This window comes from Cyprinus carpio, chromosome B19, assembly GCF_018340385.1.
Source record: "Cyprinus carpio isolate SPL01 chromosome B19, ASM1834038v1, whole genome shotgun sequence".
NCBI lineage: Eukaryota > Metazoa > Chordata > Actinopteri > Cypriniformes > Cyprinidae > Cyprinus > Cyprinus carpio.
In genome coordinates, this window is record NC_056615.1 from 31543463 (window position 1) to 31561497 (window position 18035).

General features: G+C 44.1%; 1 protein-coding gene across 1 annotated transcript in view; it reads left to right on the forward strand.

Annotated features, from left to right (window-relative positions):
• LOC109076602 (NACHT, LRR and PYD domains-containing protein 12-like) overlaps window positions 1-18035 on the forward strand; it is a 70791-nt gene that overhangs the window by 28839 nt on the left and 23917 nt on the right. The window contains exons 3-7 of the mRNA XM_042746018.1: window positions 3137-3196; window positions 3291-5105; window positions 5271-5444; window positions 6591-6764; window positions 14600-14773. Coding sequence (XP_042601952.1) covers window positions 3137-3196; window positions 3291-5105; window positions 5271-5444; window positions 6591-6764; window positions 14600-14773 — 2397 coding nt within the window. The remainder of the gene's footprint in view (window positions 1-3136; window positions 3197-3290; window positions 5106-5270; window positions 5445-6590; window positions 6765-14599; window positions 14774-18035) is intronic.

Here is an 18035-nt window from a genome sequence, read left to right on the forward strand (position 1 = left end):
TTGGCAATTTCCTCTCAGGAAGGATCTACTGACTCAGAGATGGGACACCCTGTGGCACCCACGTCCAGACCTCTGGAAACTTCATGTCTGGTCCTTGGACGGGACGCGGAGGTTCTAGGTGACCTTCCCCAAGAGGATGTTGACAATGTTGATTCGCATCACTTCGGCGAGAGTGAGGTATGTTTGTGACTTGAAGTGGAACCTGTTTGTCGAGTGGTGTTCTCCTCACCGAGAAGACCCCTGGAAATGTCCGATCAGAGTCATGCTGTTCTTTCTGCAGCAGGGGTTGTAGCAAAGGCTGTTTCCCTCCACAGTCTATGTGGCTGTGATTGCTGCCAACCACCCACAACCCTGTGGAAGGGAAGTCGGTGGGGAAGCATGACCTGATCATCAGGTTCCTTAGGGGGGCGAAAAGGCTAAATCCTTCACGGCCCCCCTCTATACCCTCTTCAGACTTGTCTCTAGTGCTCAGAGCACTACAGCAGGGCCCATCTGAGCCTTTGCAGACAGTCGAGCTGAAGTTTCTGTCAATGAAAACTCTGCTCCTGCTTGCACTGGCCTCCATTAAGAGGGTAGGGGACCTGGACGCATTTTCGGTCGACGATTCATGCCTAGAGACTCTGGTAATCCTGAGGCCCCGGCCCGGCTAAGTGCCCAAGGTTCCCACTACTCCCTACACTCGATGAATCCGTGAGAACCGGAAGAGGGCTGGGTTTCATATGTAGAGACCTAAGTGGATCCCATATGTGTAAAGTCCACAGTATGGCCTCAGACCCCGTGTTTCCCCGGCAGACTTCTGCCATTTCCAAAAGGGTTACAATCACCTCCAGTCTTCCATCTGCACCTAAACGGATGTTCATATGTGTATTTTCTTCCAAAACCTCCTTCGGGAAGGATGGGGCTTCGGCAACATCCCTGTTCCAAGTGGAATGGGTACGTTTTCCCAGTGTTATCCAGTCTTATTGAGTGTGTAGTGCCATAGCAGCAGTAGCTGGTCTTCTTGTTGTATGCCCTGGCCTGCGCCAAAAAGTAGGGGCACAAGAGGCTTCCACAGGACACTGGAAGGGGCAGTATCTGGGGCCCTTTGGTAGGGATCCCAATTCATCGGCCATCCGACGCGACGTCAAGAGTGACCGGCTGAAAGGGAACGTCTTGGTTACGTATGGTAATGGTATGGTAATGTCACATCCTGTCGCCACAGCTTCTGTACCACTGCTGAGCGGCCAGGTCACCGGCTCGGCTCCGAAGCGAAAACCTGAATATGTGCTGCACCGGCTGCCTACTTATACTCACGCTGTGATCAGCGCCAGCTGGATGCAATAATCGCATGCCAATGTGCATTGGCTCATTTAGTTTACACTTGAAGTAGATTGGTCTCTCTAAACGAGATCCCAATTCTTCGGTCATCCGACGTGACATCTCCATTCCCCTCCTTCAGGGAATGAGGGTTACCATACGTAACCGAGACATTACTTCCACAATAGGAGTGGAATCCACAGCGTTCATCCATGTTTCCTCAATAAATAAAAAAAGTCCAAATCATTTGATGTGTAAAAGTCATTTTAGGTAAATGTCTTGTTTGTAGGCGATCTGGCGTTAACTAGCACCATCCTTACCGAATTGTTCCTGATTGGCGCCCTTGTGTCTCCGTGATCATCATCCTTCCTCAAGTAATGTAATTTGTCCAGATTCAAGCCTCTCTTATGGTAGACCGATTTGGCAGAAAAGCCTAGACAGGGCACTCGGCACCTCTGGACAAAACATACGAAAACAAGGGAGTCGTAAATCACCCGCCCTCGAGGCCAAAGCGATCCTGGATCTCCTTGTTTTAGCTGACACACCTGCTCTACATCCACGTTTCCTTTTGCGTTTCTTCCTTCCGGTAGTGGTCTTACAAGCCAGGGGGGAAAAGTGGCATTGACCAGCATCTGGTGCTGGTCACTAAGGAAATACATCAACTTTGCACTGTGGATTGCCGAATCGGCTTTCACCATGGATGAAGTGGAGTCCAGCCTGGGGTCGTCACATGTGGTTGCCACAAGCTCCTTCGTCGAATCTGTCAGCCGCGCTGTTCTCAAGCTGCCTGCCTCTGCTCACTCAAGCCGGCCAGAGCTCACTCTAGGCCGCGGCTCACTCTAGGCCTCCACTCACTCAGCGTGTGTGACGCTGTTTCTTTGAGAAAGCGAATCTACTTGGTTTGGCCTTCCAAAAAAGGACATGACTAGAAATTGTTTATATCACGTTTATAATGGGTTACAAGTGGTTTATAATGGGTTACAGCACTTACAAGCGTGCACTTTGGTAGAAGTCAATTCAAATTGTCATCAGCAGCCATTAGTTTGGTAAAATTGAGCATCAGAATGGACAAATTTGTTTTTAAGGGAGAAAAACAAAATGTGGAAAATGCCAGCGAAGGAACAAACAAGAATAATTGCAGTATCAGCAGTGAAGGAGAGTGCTGGACTTTCGGTTTGCCACGCCACTCACTTGAAGATGTTCAGGCAAAAGGAAACATCCACACTATGCAGCTATCATCCTTAATTGCAGAAATGTGGCAAAACATCTCTGGAGAAACCCTCAGATTAGTGCTTTCCATATTCGGCTCAACATAGGCATTTGTGAATACACATTTTCTGCAATGTCGCGCTTCAAGTACGCTTACGTGCACGTCTTACATACTGCAACTTACTATCACAACTTCATTGTGCTGTTACTCCTTTCGAGCCGAATTTCACAAAATTGGTCAGCTCCCGACAGCGTCCGGTGTTTTGTTAGTGGGGAGTAGAATTATTTATTTCAATAAATGTAATCGATTAGCTATCATAATATGTAGGCTGTAATTTCAGGTTGGTTTGTATTGGTGACGTAATATGTAAATGATGCATGCGGCCCATGAGGCTTTGCACTTGAACCATAGTGTGGCCCAGTGGGGAAAAGTGTTGAGAAAAGGTTGGGTTAGATTGGTTTATTTGTTTTGATTGTTTTTTGTTGTTCTGTGTGAGAGGTTAATTTCTAAGATAATTTTCTGTCATTTCAACACAATTGTAAGAATTTCCCTTGCACACATTTGGTTTTTCGACTGTATTTCACTGCTTATTGTATTGTCTCTGTTCTGTCCATGTTTTTCCATAATTAGTGAGCAGTTAACGGACACTCCAGGAATATTTAGGGGAAAACACATGCCATCTAATCTGAGGTACAGGATTTCTGTCTAGGCTGTCGAGATTTTTTTTTTACTATCAGTTTTACTCATCTAATTTATGTCTTAATCTAATGTTTTATACTTTCAGTCATGACACTCAACTGGACCAAAGCAGATTCAAATCAGATCTGCTGAAGAAGTTTGAGCGTCTGCATGAAGGGACAGCAAAGCTGGGAAACCTAACTCTCCTGAATGAGATCTACACAGAGCTCTACATCACAGAGAGTGACAGTGGAGAGATCAATAATGAGCATGAGGTGAGACAGATTGAGACACAATCCAGGAGAGCAGCAACAGAGGACACAGCCATCAAATGCAATGACATCTTTAGAGCTTTACCTGGAAAAGACCAAGCCATCAGAACTGTGCTGACAAAGGGAGTCGCTGGCATTGGAAAAACAGTCTCTGTGCAGAAGTTCATCCTGGACTGGGCTGAAGGGAAAGAGAATCAGGATGTCCAGCTCATATTTCCACTTCCTTTCAGAGAGCTCAACTTGATGAAGGACAAAACACTCAGTCTTTTAGATCTACTTCATATCTTTTTCCCTGAAACCAAAGAAATAGAAATATCCAGTGATGAATATAAAGTGTTGTTCATCTTTGATGGTCTGGATGAGTGTCGTCTGTTTCTGGACTTTAAGAGTAAAGTGAAACGGTGTAATATATCTGAATCAGCCTCAGTGGACGTGCTGCTGATGAACCTCATTGAGGGGAATCTGCTTCCTTCTGCTCTCATCTGGATCACCTCCAGACCAGCAGCAGCTGATCTCGTCCCCTCTGAGTGTGTCCATTGTGTGACAGAGCTACGAGGCTTCAATGACCCACAGAAGGAGGAATACTTCAAGAAGAGAATCAGTGATCAGAGTCTGGCCAATACAATCATCTCACACCTGAAGTCATCAAGGAGCCTCTACATCATGTGCCACATCCCAGTGTTCTGCTGGATCTCAGCCGCTGTTCTGGAGAAGATGTTGAATCGAGGAAAGAGAGGAGAGATTCCCAAGACTCTCACTCAGATGTACACACGCTTCCTGATTCTTCAGACCAACATCAAACAAGAGAAGGATTATGATAAAAATGTCAAAGAGGAAGAAATGATTGTCAAACTGGGGAAACTGGCTTTTGAGCAGCTTGTGAAAGGAAACCTGATCTTCTATGAGGGAGACCTGAGAGAGTGTGGCATTGATGAGACAGAAGCAGCAGTGTACTCAGGATTGTGCACTCAGATCTTCAGAGAGGAGTCAGGCTTGAATCAGGGGAAAGTCTTCTGCTTTGTTCATCTGAGCATCCAGGAACATCTAGCAGCTCTATATGCACATCTCTCCTTTACAAAGAACTACATAAATGTGTTTGAGCAAACTGAACAAAGTCTCTTCTTTAAAGTTTTAAACTGGATTTATAACATGCTGTACTGGTTTCTGAATTATTCATTATCTTGTCTGCATCAAAGAGCTGTGGATGAGGCTTTACTGAGTAAGAATGGACATCTGGACCTTTTCCTGCATTTTCTTCTGGGTCTTTCATTGGAGTCCAATCAGACTCTCTTACGAGAACTACTGACACAGACAGGAAGCTGCTCCTACAACAAAGAGGAAACAGTTGAGTTCATCAAACAGAAGATCAGGGAGAATCACTCTTCAGAGAGATCCATCAATCTGTTCCACTGTCTGAATGAACTGGGAGATGATTCACTGATGCAGGAGATCCAGGGTTATCTGAGATCTGGACAAATAGGAAAAACCAAACTCTCCTCTTCACAGTGGTCAGCTCTGGTTTATGTGCTGCTGACATCAGAGCAGAAGATGGATGAGTTTAATCTGAAACCGTTTATTGGAGCCCAAAATCCAGCAGATGAAGTTCTTCAGAAGCTGCTGCCTGTGATTAAAGAATCCAGATCAGTTCAGTAAGTCAAACTGACAACAATCACTACACTGAGAAAACATGATCACATTTAGCACTTTAGCATGTGCTTTCTCACCAAAGCCGTAAAAGGAAAAATCATACTGTATATCATATATATCAGTGTTTCCTGAACTGAGAGACTGAAGAGTGTTATTGTTCTCTACAGGTTGTATGATTGTGGAGTCACAGATGAAGGTTGTGCTGCTCTGGCTTCAGCTCTGAGATCAAACCCCTCACACCTGAGAGAACTGAATCTGTCTGGAAATAAACTAGAAGTGTCTGGACTAAATCTACTCTCTGATGAACTGAAAGATCTTCATTGTAGACTGGAGAAACTGAAGTAAGAGTGTATAAATGTTACAGCCGCTGCCATAACATAAAAGAGGAGTGACACAAAGGCTCGGTCAGTTAGGGGAATTTACTAAGATAACATAATTAACTAAGTATGGGAGAAATATAGTCAGGGAAAATAAAAAGTAAACACAACAAATGTGTCAGGACAGCCGCTCAAGTTCCGCCGCTGGAATGTGGCAACTTGGCTTCAAGTCAGGGATCTCCAACCCTGCTCCTGGAGAGCTACCATCCTGCAGACTTCAGTTCCAACCCTGCTCCAACACACATGTCTGTAATTATCAAGGAGCCCTGAACACCTTGATTAGCTGGTTCAGGTGTGTTTGATTGGGGTTGGAGCTGAAATTTGCAGGACAGTAGCTCTCCAGGAGCAGGGTTGGAGACCCCTGCTTTAAACACATTCTAATGGTCTGCAGTTGTAAGGAATCTGCACAATTAAACAAGACAAAGGGTAATTGCCTTTTCCTAGATAAATCAACATACACATGTAACAATAAAAATCCAGCATATTCCGTCATTATCATCCCACTGTAAATAATGAATGATATACAAAAAAAAAGTTAAAAGTACAAAAAAAAAGGTGCAGTCAGATAACTGAGGATAACTTTTCTTAAACTTAATTAGATTATTTTAAAAGTGTATGACATAATTTTATAAACATGAATAAATTTAGCAGATGCTTTAATCTTAGGCATCTTGCATTACATTCCCTGGAATTGAACCAATGATACTGTTTGAGTAACAGAATTGCTTTATTCACTACAGTATATAGATGACGATATGATAATTGTTTTCATTTTTTACAGATGTGTTGAGGATGTTGAAAAAAAAAAAAAAAAATATATATATATATAATATATATATATATATATATATATATATATATATATATATATATATATATATATATATATATATATATATATACATATATATAATTATTTTTATTTTTTTTATGGTACCTGTACTGAAATGACCCCCTCTGAATTACTATGTAGAAGTGGGTCTAAACCTTTAACTGGATCTGTTAATCGTGTCGTGGATTAAGCCTTTCTCTTTCTGTTTGTGAAGTTGCTGCTGATCTGAGCTGTAGATCCTGAACTGAGAGACTGAAGAGTGTCATTGTTCTCTACAGGTTGAGGGATTGTGGAGTCACAGATGAAGGTTGTGCTGCTCTGGCTTCAGGTCTGAGATCAAACCCCTCACACCTGAGAGATCTGAATCTGTCTGGAAATAAACTAGGAGCATCAGGAGTTAAACTGCTCTCTGATCTACTGAAGGATCCTCGCTGTAAACTGGAGAAACTGAAGTAAGAATGTGTACAAATTCAAATTTTCCATTTTTTTCATCCGACTGAGTATTGAATAATATGAAAAATAAATTAAACAAAAGCAAAATACAAACAAACAAACAAACAAATGCACTGTCAGATAACTGAAGAGAATGTTTCCTTTAACTTAACTACAATATTTTTTACAGTGTCTTACATCTTTCAGTTACATTTGCATTAATGCATGTAGCAGATGCTTTAATCTTAGGCAACTTGCATTGCATTCAAGTTACACATTTCGTGCATTGAACCAGTGATCTTGGTGTTGCTTGCACCATGGTCTTGGTTGCTTTATGTCATATAATGATGATGTGAAGATGTTTTCATATAATACAGATGTGTTGATGATTTTGGGGTACTCACATAAAAAATTTCAGTATCATTCTTATGATGCTGAAATTAACCTCCTCAAGCACCATGAAGAAGCCGGTCTGAACCTTAGACTGGATCTGTTAATCATGTTGTGGTTCCCTTTCGATACTTCACTCATACTGCGTATAGGGAAAAGCTAATTTTTCCTCGATACTGAAGCCTTTTTTCAATAACGCAGTGCTACTGCACTGCCATTGGTTTAATATGTAAACTTTTTTTAAACCAATGACAGCGCTGCGCGAGCCTGTGGCGATGCAGCGTGCCAAAGCCTGCCAAAATGGGCAGGGCGAATGGCTATATAAGCAGGCAAATCGCCAGAGGAAATCAGATCTTACTCCTTCAGCGACAACTTCACTTCGTTGGATCTCTGCTGAATGCCTTCGCCTGGAACGTGCTCTCGCCGTCGAAGAGGCACCGCAGCGGACCAGCTGAGACCGTCGACCGCCTGCAGCGCCGGCGTTCTAGCATCCAGCCGCTTTTAGCGCCGTTCTCGGGCCGGCCGCTTCTCAGCGATCTCCTGCCGCCATCCGGCGATCACAAAAAGAGCTTTTTCCAGCGGTTTTCACCGCTCTAAAAGAGCGTTTCTAACGGCGTTTTAACGGTGGCGGCCATGCCGCGCCACAGCTGTGGCACATGCAGAGCCCCTCTGCATGATGATGACGGCCATGGTGAGTGTGTTTTCTGCCTGGGTAAACCCCTCGCTGAGGCTGCACTCACTGAGACCTCATGCTGCTTTTGTGAGAGCATGAGTCTCACCTCTCTGTGCTCGCGGATCGCTTTCTTTAATGAAAGTGATCCCGCCCCTCGCGCCCCCCGTCTTTTTCCTCCTGCGAGCTGGCCAGGAAAAGACAGCGGGGAAGAGGGGCTCAGCGCCCGGATTTGGGTGAGCTCATGCCGGCTCAGCACCCGCGTGCCTCACCCTCTCCAATGAGAGAGCCATCCCCTGTCCTCTTCTCACGCCCAGAGCAGCGTCCCTCGGCTGAAGTGAGCGACCTTGTCTCTTTTGGCGGATCGGAGGACGAGCCGCTTGACGACTCCATGTCACTTGGCGCTTCTGAAACGGAAGACTGGGCCGGGTGATTCTGACCCCGCCCACATGCCGTCACTAGAGCCCATCGACGCCAAAGCTGGGATGGATGCCGAGCTTCTCTGCATCCTCTCTAAGGCCGTTGAGGAACTCCATCTGGAGTGGGCTCCCCCTGAAGAGCCGACACACGGCAGGCTGGACGAGTGGTACCTGCCAGGACCCCGCCAGGCCCCCCGCCAGCACTCTGCCCCGTTCTTCCCTGAGGTTCATGATGAGCTGACGAAGTCGTGGTGCGCCCCCTACTCGGCCCGCCTACGCACTTCCTCTGCAGCTCTCAGCTCAGTAGACTGCTCTCAGGAGAAGGGCTATGAGCAATTGCCGCCCCTGGACGAGGCCGTGGCTGCTCACCTCTGCCCCCCTACAGCTGTGGGGTGGAAAAGCAAGAGAGCCCTTCCTTCCAAGCCCTGCAGGACGACCTCTGCCATGGCTGGCAGAGCCTACACTTCTGCGGGCCAAGCCGCTTCAGCACTACACACCATGGCCATATTGCAAGTGTTCCAGGCAAAGCTTATCGGTTCCCTGGATGAGTCTAGCTCTAGTGAACCTGCTTTTCGCGACCTCCGCAGCGCCACAGATTTGGCCCTGCGTGCCACAAAAGCCACGGCCCAGGCCATCGGACGATCCATGGCCAACCTGGTTGTGCTGGAGCGCCACCTCTGGCTCAACTAACAGAGATTAAGGAGAGCGACAAAGTGGCCTTTCTCGATGTCCCAGTCTCTCCATCCGGTCTCTTCGGGCCAGCCGTAGAAGGGTTTACAGAGCGCTTCACTGCAGCACAGAAGTCGTCCCAGGCCATGTGACACTTCCTGCCCAAGCACTCCACCTCTGCCCCGAGTCGCCCCAGGACTGCGCCGACTCAGCACCAGAGCAAACCTGTCCCTTTTACCCCCCAGGCGACGCCCTCTAAGGAGCAGCACCCAGCTCGCCCCACTAAGCGCGCTAAACCGCCTAGACGTCAGGGCCCCTGGCAAAGGATTGTGCTGGACCCGATGCCCTCTAAATCCTCCTGATCATTGGGGATGAAAGAGGAAGGGGCAAAGTCCCGCCACGGCCGGACCACCCCAGAAGCTCTCTCGCCTGCCTGCTATGCGACCTGGGCCCACCGTTGTTGCGTCCACGCAAAGCGACATTGTTATGGCGAACACAATAAATATTTCACATTTTCAAAAAGAGAGCAGTTTTCCGCTTCCACACTCGTCAGTGATCAGGCCCCTAATCAGCGGCCTGCCATCCGACACTATCCAGCCTCTTGTCATGCGGGCCATCCCCGGAGTGTCCAAGTGGGGGTTGGGGATAATAAAACACGGCTACTCACTGCAGTTCGCCCGAAGACCCCCGTGTTTTCGCGGGGTGATTCCCACCTTGGTAGAGCCGGACGATGCTCAGGTCCTCCGCACCGAAGTGATGACGCTGTTAAGGAAGGGAGCCATAGAGATGGTTCCTCCCTCAGAAAGCGAATTTGGGTTCTACAGCCTTTATTTCCTTGTCCCCAAGAAAGATGGTGGTCTCAGACCCATCTTAGACCTCAGACACCTGAACCTCTCCCTCATGAAACGAAAGTTCAGGATGTTGACATTGAAGCAGATCCTCACGCAGATTTGCCCCGAGGACTGGTTCTTCTCGCTGGACCTGAAAGACGATTCTTAACCCTCTGGAGTCTAAGGGTATTTTTGGGGCCTGGAGAAGTTTTGTCATGCCCTGACATTTGTGCTTTTTTCAGTTTCTTATAAATATCTAAATGGCTAAAGTCTAATCTCACTGTAATCAGCACAAACTAGGCTATAATAATATGTGAGCAGCATGTATGTACATGATTGTGTTTTTGAGAAAAAAAATGTTATGCGTGGTTAGTGAAAAACTAAAAAATGTTAAATCACTTGAAAAAGGCAATAAAACACATACAGAAAATTGGTTCCCAGGAATTTTGAGAACTGGAGCTTGTAGCCTAGAATTTTTTTTTTTCTAAATGATGTGTAAATCATCTTGTTTACTCACTTACAGAAAACGATATATTGATTTAAATTTTCTAAGACAGTTTTTGTTGGTAAAAGTCATATGCGAGTAGGCGTCAACTATCATGAATTCACACCTGAGAAGACAAAGGCCTGCATAATGAGCTGCATAATGAGCCATTCAGTCAGCTGTGTCACTGAGAGGGATGAGTTACAAGAAAGAATGTGAGGACAAAATAAATCTATATAATTTTATGTTTGTAGTTTATTTAGAATACATTTAATTATCCCACAACATAATTTAATATTCACTTGTGAGTGCAGTTAAACAGTTTATTAGGAAAAATCAAAGCTGACTTTCAAACTGAATTTTTTGCATCATTACTCCAGTCACACAGTCCTTCAGAAATCCTTTTAACAATCTTATTTTCTACAAAAAAAAACATTTATTGTTATTATTATCATCATCATCATTATTATTATTATTATTATTATTATTATTATTAATGTTGAAAAGAGCTGAGAATATTTTTTTTTAGGTTTTTTAGGGGGGATAAATTGAAAGAACAGCAATGATTGTTACATTTGTTACAGTTACATTTATTGTTACATTTTATATTATTTACATTAAGCTTTTGAATGGTATAGTGGGTAGTGTATTGTTATTGAAACTTCATAATATTTCACTTGATTATACATTTAGTCAGGAATTATAGTTTGGAAAAAGTCTTTGGAAAAAGTCTAACTAGTAAAATGTTTACACGTTATGTGAAAACTAGTACAAGTATATAAATAAATAAAAAGAGACTTACTCATGTTTATGAACTCTGCTGAATAAAGTGCTTCATTCTTTTTTCTGAGGAAATCCAAATCTCAAATCCTCAACCACATCACATCTTTTTGGGGTGAATTATGTCTTATTCCTCTCATCGCGAAGCAAACAGTAAAATAATAAAAACTTGAAGAACAGTCTCGCTGCGTTGTCTTCTGTTGTGTGGGCGTATTCAAAAGCCGCGCGCTTCAGTGAAACATTTGAATCTCAAAAGCGCGCTCGGCGCGCGGGGGCGTGGTCGCATTAGAAGATAATGAAGTGAGACGTGAAAAAACGGACATCGCGTTGTTTTCATATGGATTACTTTATCACAGAATATTTGTTTTCAGCAGCACTTGTTTAGTTTAAAAGTAGACATGTCAGGCTTTCTATAGATATCTCTCTCATGTCTCTTCGTTGAGTATTCACTGAGTTACAGTTCATTTTAATGACGTATTTGTATCTGAAGATCAGCGCAGACAAAGGCTGCAGACAGCACTCCTTGTTTGTTATCTTTATTTTATAAGTGCACAAAGTTTTGTTGTTATTATGTCTGTATACAAAAAAAAGTAGACCCTTTACAGATTCGATTGATGTATTGCTCTTATCTGTACGATCAAAACTGAAAGTGTAATTTAAGTTCTTTTCGGGGTTATCAGGAGAAAATACCACAAAACGCGTATACGCGTTAATCGACTCCAGAGGGTTAAGATTGGTTTTATAGGGTGTGGCTTACCAATATACAGTCCTTCCCTTTGGGCTGTCTCTAGCTCCCCGCACTTTCACGAAGTGCATGAACGAGGCGCTTTCCCCTCTGAGACAGTTCAGAATGTGGATTCCCATCTATCTCGACGACTGGCTCATTCTGGCCCAGTCACGAACCGAGCTAGAACACAACAGATCCGTGCTCCTGAGCCACTTAGAGTGCCTAGGACTCAGGGTCAATTTCGCCAAGAGCTCACTGCTCCCCAGCCAACGTATTACATTCCTGGGAGCGGTTTTCGACTCAGCCAATATGAGGGCGGTCATATCACCAGAGCGCGCTCTGGTACTTCAGCAGCTCACGGCCTCCGTCAGGAACAAAGCCTGTTTCCCTCTGAAGTTCTTTCAGAGGATGCTAGGGCTGATGGCTTCCGCCTCCCCAGTTTTACAGCTCGGCCTCCTATGAATGCGGCCCCTGCAATACTGGCTGAAACTCCGGGTCCCACCTCATGCTTGGCGGCACGGCCGCTTTCGCATCAGGGTCAACCAGGCCTGTCTAGCAGCCCTGGAGCCTTGGATGAACCCTGTTTGGTTCAGTCGTGGAGTACCCCTACAGGCGGTTTCCAGAAGGACGGTGCTCTCAACAGATGCGTCCAACCTAGGTTGGGGTGCTCTGTGCGAGGGCAGACCAGCCTTCGGCTCGTGGTCGCACGAGGAAAGCCATCTCCATATCAACTGCCTCGAGATGCTGGCAGTAGAATGATGCCCTTCAATCCTTTCAGGCGATCCTGGAAGGGCGCCACGTCTTAGTCCAGTCGGACAGCATGACAGTGGTGTCCTACATAAATCACCAAGGCGGCCTTTCGTCCAGCCGCCTCTGTGCACTGGCAAAGCGCCTCTTGGAATGGGATTACCCAGGTTGCGATCGCTCAAGGCGACACACATACCTGGCTAGACGAATCTGGGACCAGACATGCTTTCGCGGAGCAATGTCCCCTCGGACGAGTGGATGCTCCATCCCCAGACGGTTCTCAAAATCTGGGAGATTTTCGGGAAGGCAGAGGTCAACCTCTTCGCCTCAGAAAACAACTCTCATTGCCCAACTTATTTTTCAAAGGACACAGATGCGCTGGCCCACGACTGGTCCAGCCTCCTTCTTTATGCTTTTCCCCCGATCGCTCTGATCCCTCAGGTCATCAGACGAGTCAGGGAAGACAGGCACAGAGTCCTCCTGGTGGCCCCACTCTGGAGGAGCCAAGTTTTGGTCCTCAGAGCTATTCAGGCTTTCCATGAAAGCCCCATGGCAGATCCCCCTGAGGCGGGACCTCCTCTCTCAGGCGAACAGGACAATCTGGCATCCACAGCCAGAACTGGGCTCTGCATGTATGGTCCCTCGATGGGAGCCTCTGAGCCTCCCCGGGGACGTGCTACACACCATTGCTCAGGCAAGAGCCCCGTCTACAAGACGCCTCTACGCCCAGAAATGGTCAGTCTTCGTTGACTGTTGCTCAGCACGAAAAGAAGACCCTGTTGAGTGTGACGTATCTCCGATACTGTCATTTCTCCAAGAGCATCTAGACAAGGGTCTTACCCCTTCCACGCTCAAGGTTTACGTAGCAGCCATTGCAGCATTTCATGCTCCTATTGCTGGCCAATCAGTGGGTCGAAACAGCCTCATTGTGCGTTTCCTGAGAGGTTCTAGGCAGTTGAAGCCCCCACGTCCTCTTACCGTTCCCACTTGGGACCTTCACACGGTCCTTGGAGCACTCAAAGGACCTCCCTTTGAACCGCTGCGGTCAGCTGACCTTTGGCCCCTAACGCTCAAAACCGCTCTGCTACTTGCTCTAGCATCGGTCAAGCGTGTTGGCGATTTGCAGGCCCTCTCGGTGAGCCCTGCATGCCTTGAGTTTGGGCCCAATGACTCGAAGGTCATTTTAAAACCCAGGCATGGCTACGTCCCTAAAGTGCTCTCGACGCCATTCAGAGCAGAGGTAATTTCCCTCTCAGCTCTGCCTCCATTGTCAGGTGAGCGAGAGCTGGATTTGCTCTGCCCAGTGAGGGCTTTGAGAATATACATTGAGCGGTCACAGCCGTTCAGGCAATCTGACCAGCTTTTTGTCTGCTTTGGTGGCCGCACCTAGGGGTCTTCGGTCTCAAAGCAACGCCTCTCACGTTGGATAGTTGAAGCTATCGCTCTGTTATTCCTCTATGGGCCTTGAGTGCCCCATAGGAGTAAGAGCCCACTCTACTAGAGGGATGGCCTCTTCATGGGCCTGGTCTAGTGGTGTCTCTATCAAGGACATCTGTGAGGCGGCCGGCTGGTCCTTGCCGTCCACTTTTGTCAGATTCTATAACTTGGACATCCCGACCTTGCATGCTCGGGTTCTTTCGGTTTGATACGACGGCCTCTATCAGACTCCGTCATCATACCACCTCCAGGGAGCTAGCTCCCTCTTAGCAGTGTAGCGTCAAGGGTTCGACGGCTCCGGCCCTCTCACTTATCCTCTGGACCCCAGGGTGTTCAAGATAAGTCTTGTCATTCCCTACCGTGGTACGGCGCGGTTGAATTCATTCCCCATACGCAGTATGAGTGAAGTATCGAAAGGGAACGTACTCGGTTATGAACGTAACCTCGGTTCCCTGAGATACGGAACGAGTACTGGGTTATATGCCGTGCCACGAGGCTGCGGCTTCTGTGTGGTCGCTTCAGTCGTATTACCTGATTTCCTCTGGCGATTTGCCTGCTTATATAGCCATTTGCCCCGCCCATTTTGGCGGGCTTTGGCGCGCTGCATCGCCACAGATTGTGATTTCTGATTGTGAAGTTGCTGCTGATCTGAGCTGTAGATCCTGAACTGAGAGACTGAAGAGTGTTTATTGTTCTCTACAGGTTGAGGGATTGTGGAGTCACAGATGAAGGTTGTGCTGCTCTGGCTTCAGCTCTGAGATCAAACCCCTCACACCTGAGAGAACTGGATCTGACTGGAAATGAAATTAGAGATTTGGGAGTCAAGCAGCTTTCTGATCTACTGCAGGATCCTCGCTGTAAACTGAAAATACTGAGGTACGTTTGTATAAAATGTATAAACATCCTCTGTTTTTCTCATATGGTGAATAATGATTGCTATGCAAAAAAAATAAAAAAAAATGCTGTCAAATTAGTGATGGGAATATTTATTTTGTCTTCACTAGATTCTTTCCAACGTGTCTTACATTTACTTATTATTGTTTTTATTAAAGGAAAACATTATTGGATGAGGTGAAGATATTACTAGTATGTCCATAAAAATGTGTTAACCCTCTGAGGCAAAGACCGCACACAATCTGTCATGTTTTTTAATAATAACAGTGAAAATAACTAAAAATACGCCATTTTCGTCATTTTTGATCGTACAGATAAGAATAAGGCATTGTTTGAAACTGCAAAGGGTCTATTTTTATTTGTGTGTAGTCATAATAACAACAAAACAATGTGCTTTTGTAAAATAAAGAAAACAAACAGGGTGCGCTCTCTGCTGTCTCGATCCCTGTCATTTTTCTTCACAGACCTGTAAATAAAATAACCTGAATCTCAGTGAATACTTGCCTCATAGACATGATAAATATATGAATAGAAAGATTGACGTCTACTATTAAATGAAGCAAGTCATATTGAAAACAAATATTCTCTGATAAAGTAATCTGTCTGAAACCAGTGAGTGGTGGAATTTTTCCTGTCTTAGCTCATTATCTGTAATTGCGTTAATGGCCACGAGCCGAGCAGCTATTGATTATTATAGATATCCACGTTAGATGCGCGAGCCTGTAAACGCCCTCATCACCACCATAAACAAAGCCTGTGGATTTCATCAAGTTCATCTCGACTACTTTTTGTTTTTGGAAGAAAACTCACTGAAGGGCTTTTCACACTTGAAATTGTTAACCCTGGGCAGAGGTGGTAAGAGTACAAAAATATTCTACTCAAGTAAAAGTACCATTACATTAATGAAATTTTACTTAAGTACAAGTAAAAGTACCATTCTAAAAATCTACTCAAGTAAAAGTAAAAAGTAGCTCATTTAAAATTTACTCAGAGTAAAAATTACTTTTTAACTACATTTTAACAGTGGGAGGGAGGCATAGGCCTATTAATCTCAAAGTAGTTGTTTTTAATTAAAGGAATCAGTAGAATAATAAGACATTTGGGCTGTTACCAGGCAAATCAGTATCAACAAACTCATCTTTTCAATGCAGAGGAAATGCAGAAGCTTCATCAGAAGTGGCATTTAGATGTATTTACACACTGTTTAGTGCAGCACAAAAATGCATTTAACCTGCAGTTAAAATTCATGAATAATGTTTTGATATACAAGACCATAAAATGTTGAATACTCATTTGAAATTATAAGAAATTAATTATATAAAAAAAAAAAAAAATATCAAAAGATACTTTAAATGTGAAATTAAAATGGCCAGTATGTGTCAGCAAGTCACTGTTAATAAGTGAGTCTTTGCGATTGAACCGAATCATTTAAACGATTGATTTATTCAGGAACGAAACACTGTCATGTTGCAAAACTGTGCTTTGGTGGATGTGTTTGGAATTATTTTTTTGTTGTAGAAATAGAGCAAAAACAGGCAATATGGTGTCTAAAACGCAAGTCTCTTAATGAACTTGTTTACTGACCTGTTGTTATATATATATATATATATATATATATATATATATATGTATGTGTGTGTGTGTGTGTGTGTGTGTGTGTAATCATGATGATTTTTGGAGGAAAAGACGGCATTCTTTGTCTGATTTTGATTTACTATATGAAATTATATAAATATGCAAATTTTCTGCCCCTATATCTTCAATTTTGTGATCATTCTAAATGCATTTTACAAGACTGAATCACACAGTGAAAGAACGTTATGGAATTATGATATTATAGCAGACGATATATTTCGCACACTCCGCACCGTCTTTTTGGCTAATTTGTGCAAAACCTCTTGCTAAAATGTCAAAGCTTCATTTTAACCACCAATGCAACGATGCAATTATTTAGCTTACCTCTACACGCTTGCGAAGGTTTGATGTCTTGTCGAGATTTTATTAGCTGCTAGTTTGGTTTCCCGAGGTAAGCTCAGCTTACACTGCATAATAAAGCATAAATATGGCCAGGGGTTCACTTCATTTCCTTCAACTTCAGAATATGATGGGGTTTCGTTTTCAGCGGGGTCTGCACCACTAACGCCTGTTTTGTCCGTCTGCATCTTTCTTGTGATTTTAGCGCCAGTTTGCCCTCCTGCCCATTATTTACTGCAGTAGTTTCCAGGGAGCTATTTTTTTTTTTTTTTTTACTCAGTAATTAATGTGTTTTTAAAATGTAGCGAAGTACAATACTTCAAACAAAATATACTTAAGTAAAAGTAAAATTACAGATTTTAAAAATTACTTTAAAAAGTAGAAGTACACAAAAAACCTACTCAATTACAGTAACGCGAGTAAATGTAATTCGTTACTTTCCACCTCTGACCCTGGTTTATCTGTAATCATGTTTCAGACTGCTATAGCTGGGGTTAACTGTTAATCCTAGGTATTCATTAACAGACGTTTCACACTGTACATTCCTAAACCCCGGGTTAACATTCTTATTTGCATATTAGCGGTGTCACTGTCATTGATTGCAGGGACGAATTAACGCACGTGCTCAAGGCACTAGACCAGAAGGGGGCCCAGCCGAAATAGCCTACTGCTTCTCCAGGAACGCAATTTCAGCTGTGCCCCCTCAGGATTTTAAGAAAAGTGTATTTTGAATGCAGTTTCCAAAAGGCCAAAAATGACTGAATAATGTATATATATAATATATAATATATATATATATATATATATATATATATATATATATATATATATATATATATATATATATATATATATGATACGATCAGAACGTTCAGTGTGGCACAGCTTCCAAACTCAAATTTGCGTTCATGCTTTAGCTGGTGCTGAGCCAGACGTGTTTTTACAGTGCTGCTCATTGTTACCAATCACACAGGATTCTGTTGAGCTTATGAATGCAATGGCCAATCAGAAGTGTTCAGATGAGTCATCGCTGAAAAGCCTGTTTTTTGTTCAGTGCACGCGCTCGTTGACTGAATGCTGCTCTAGTGCAGATGTGTGTATGATGTAAGATATTCATTTCACAGTATAAACAGCTTCAGTGATTATAATGGGAGTTGTTGAGAATGCTTGGACTCTGTCTAGACTGAAGTTAATATTCTTTGATAACGCAAATATTAGGAGCACCAAATACGACTGACCAGATCATTATCATATTTGTGAATCCGCTCAG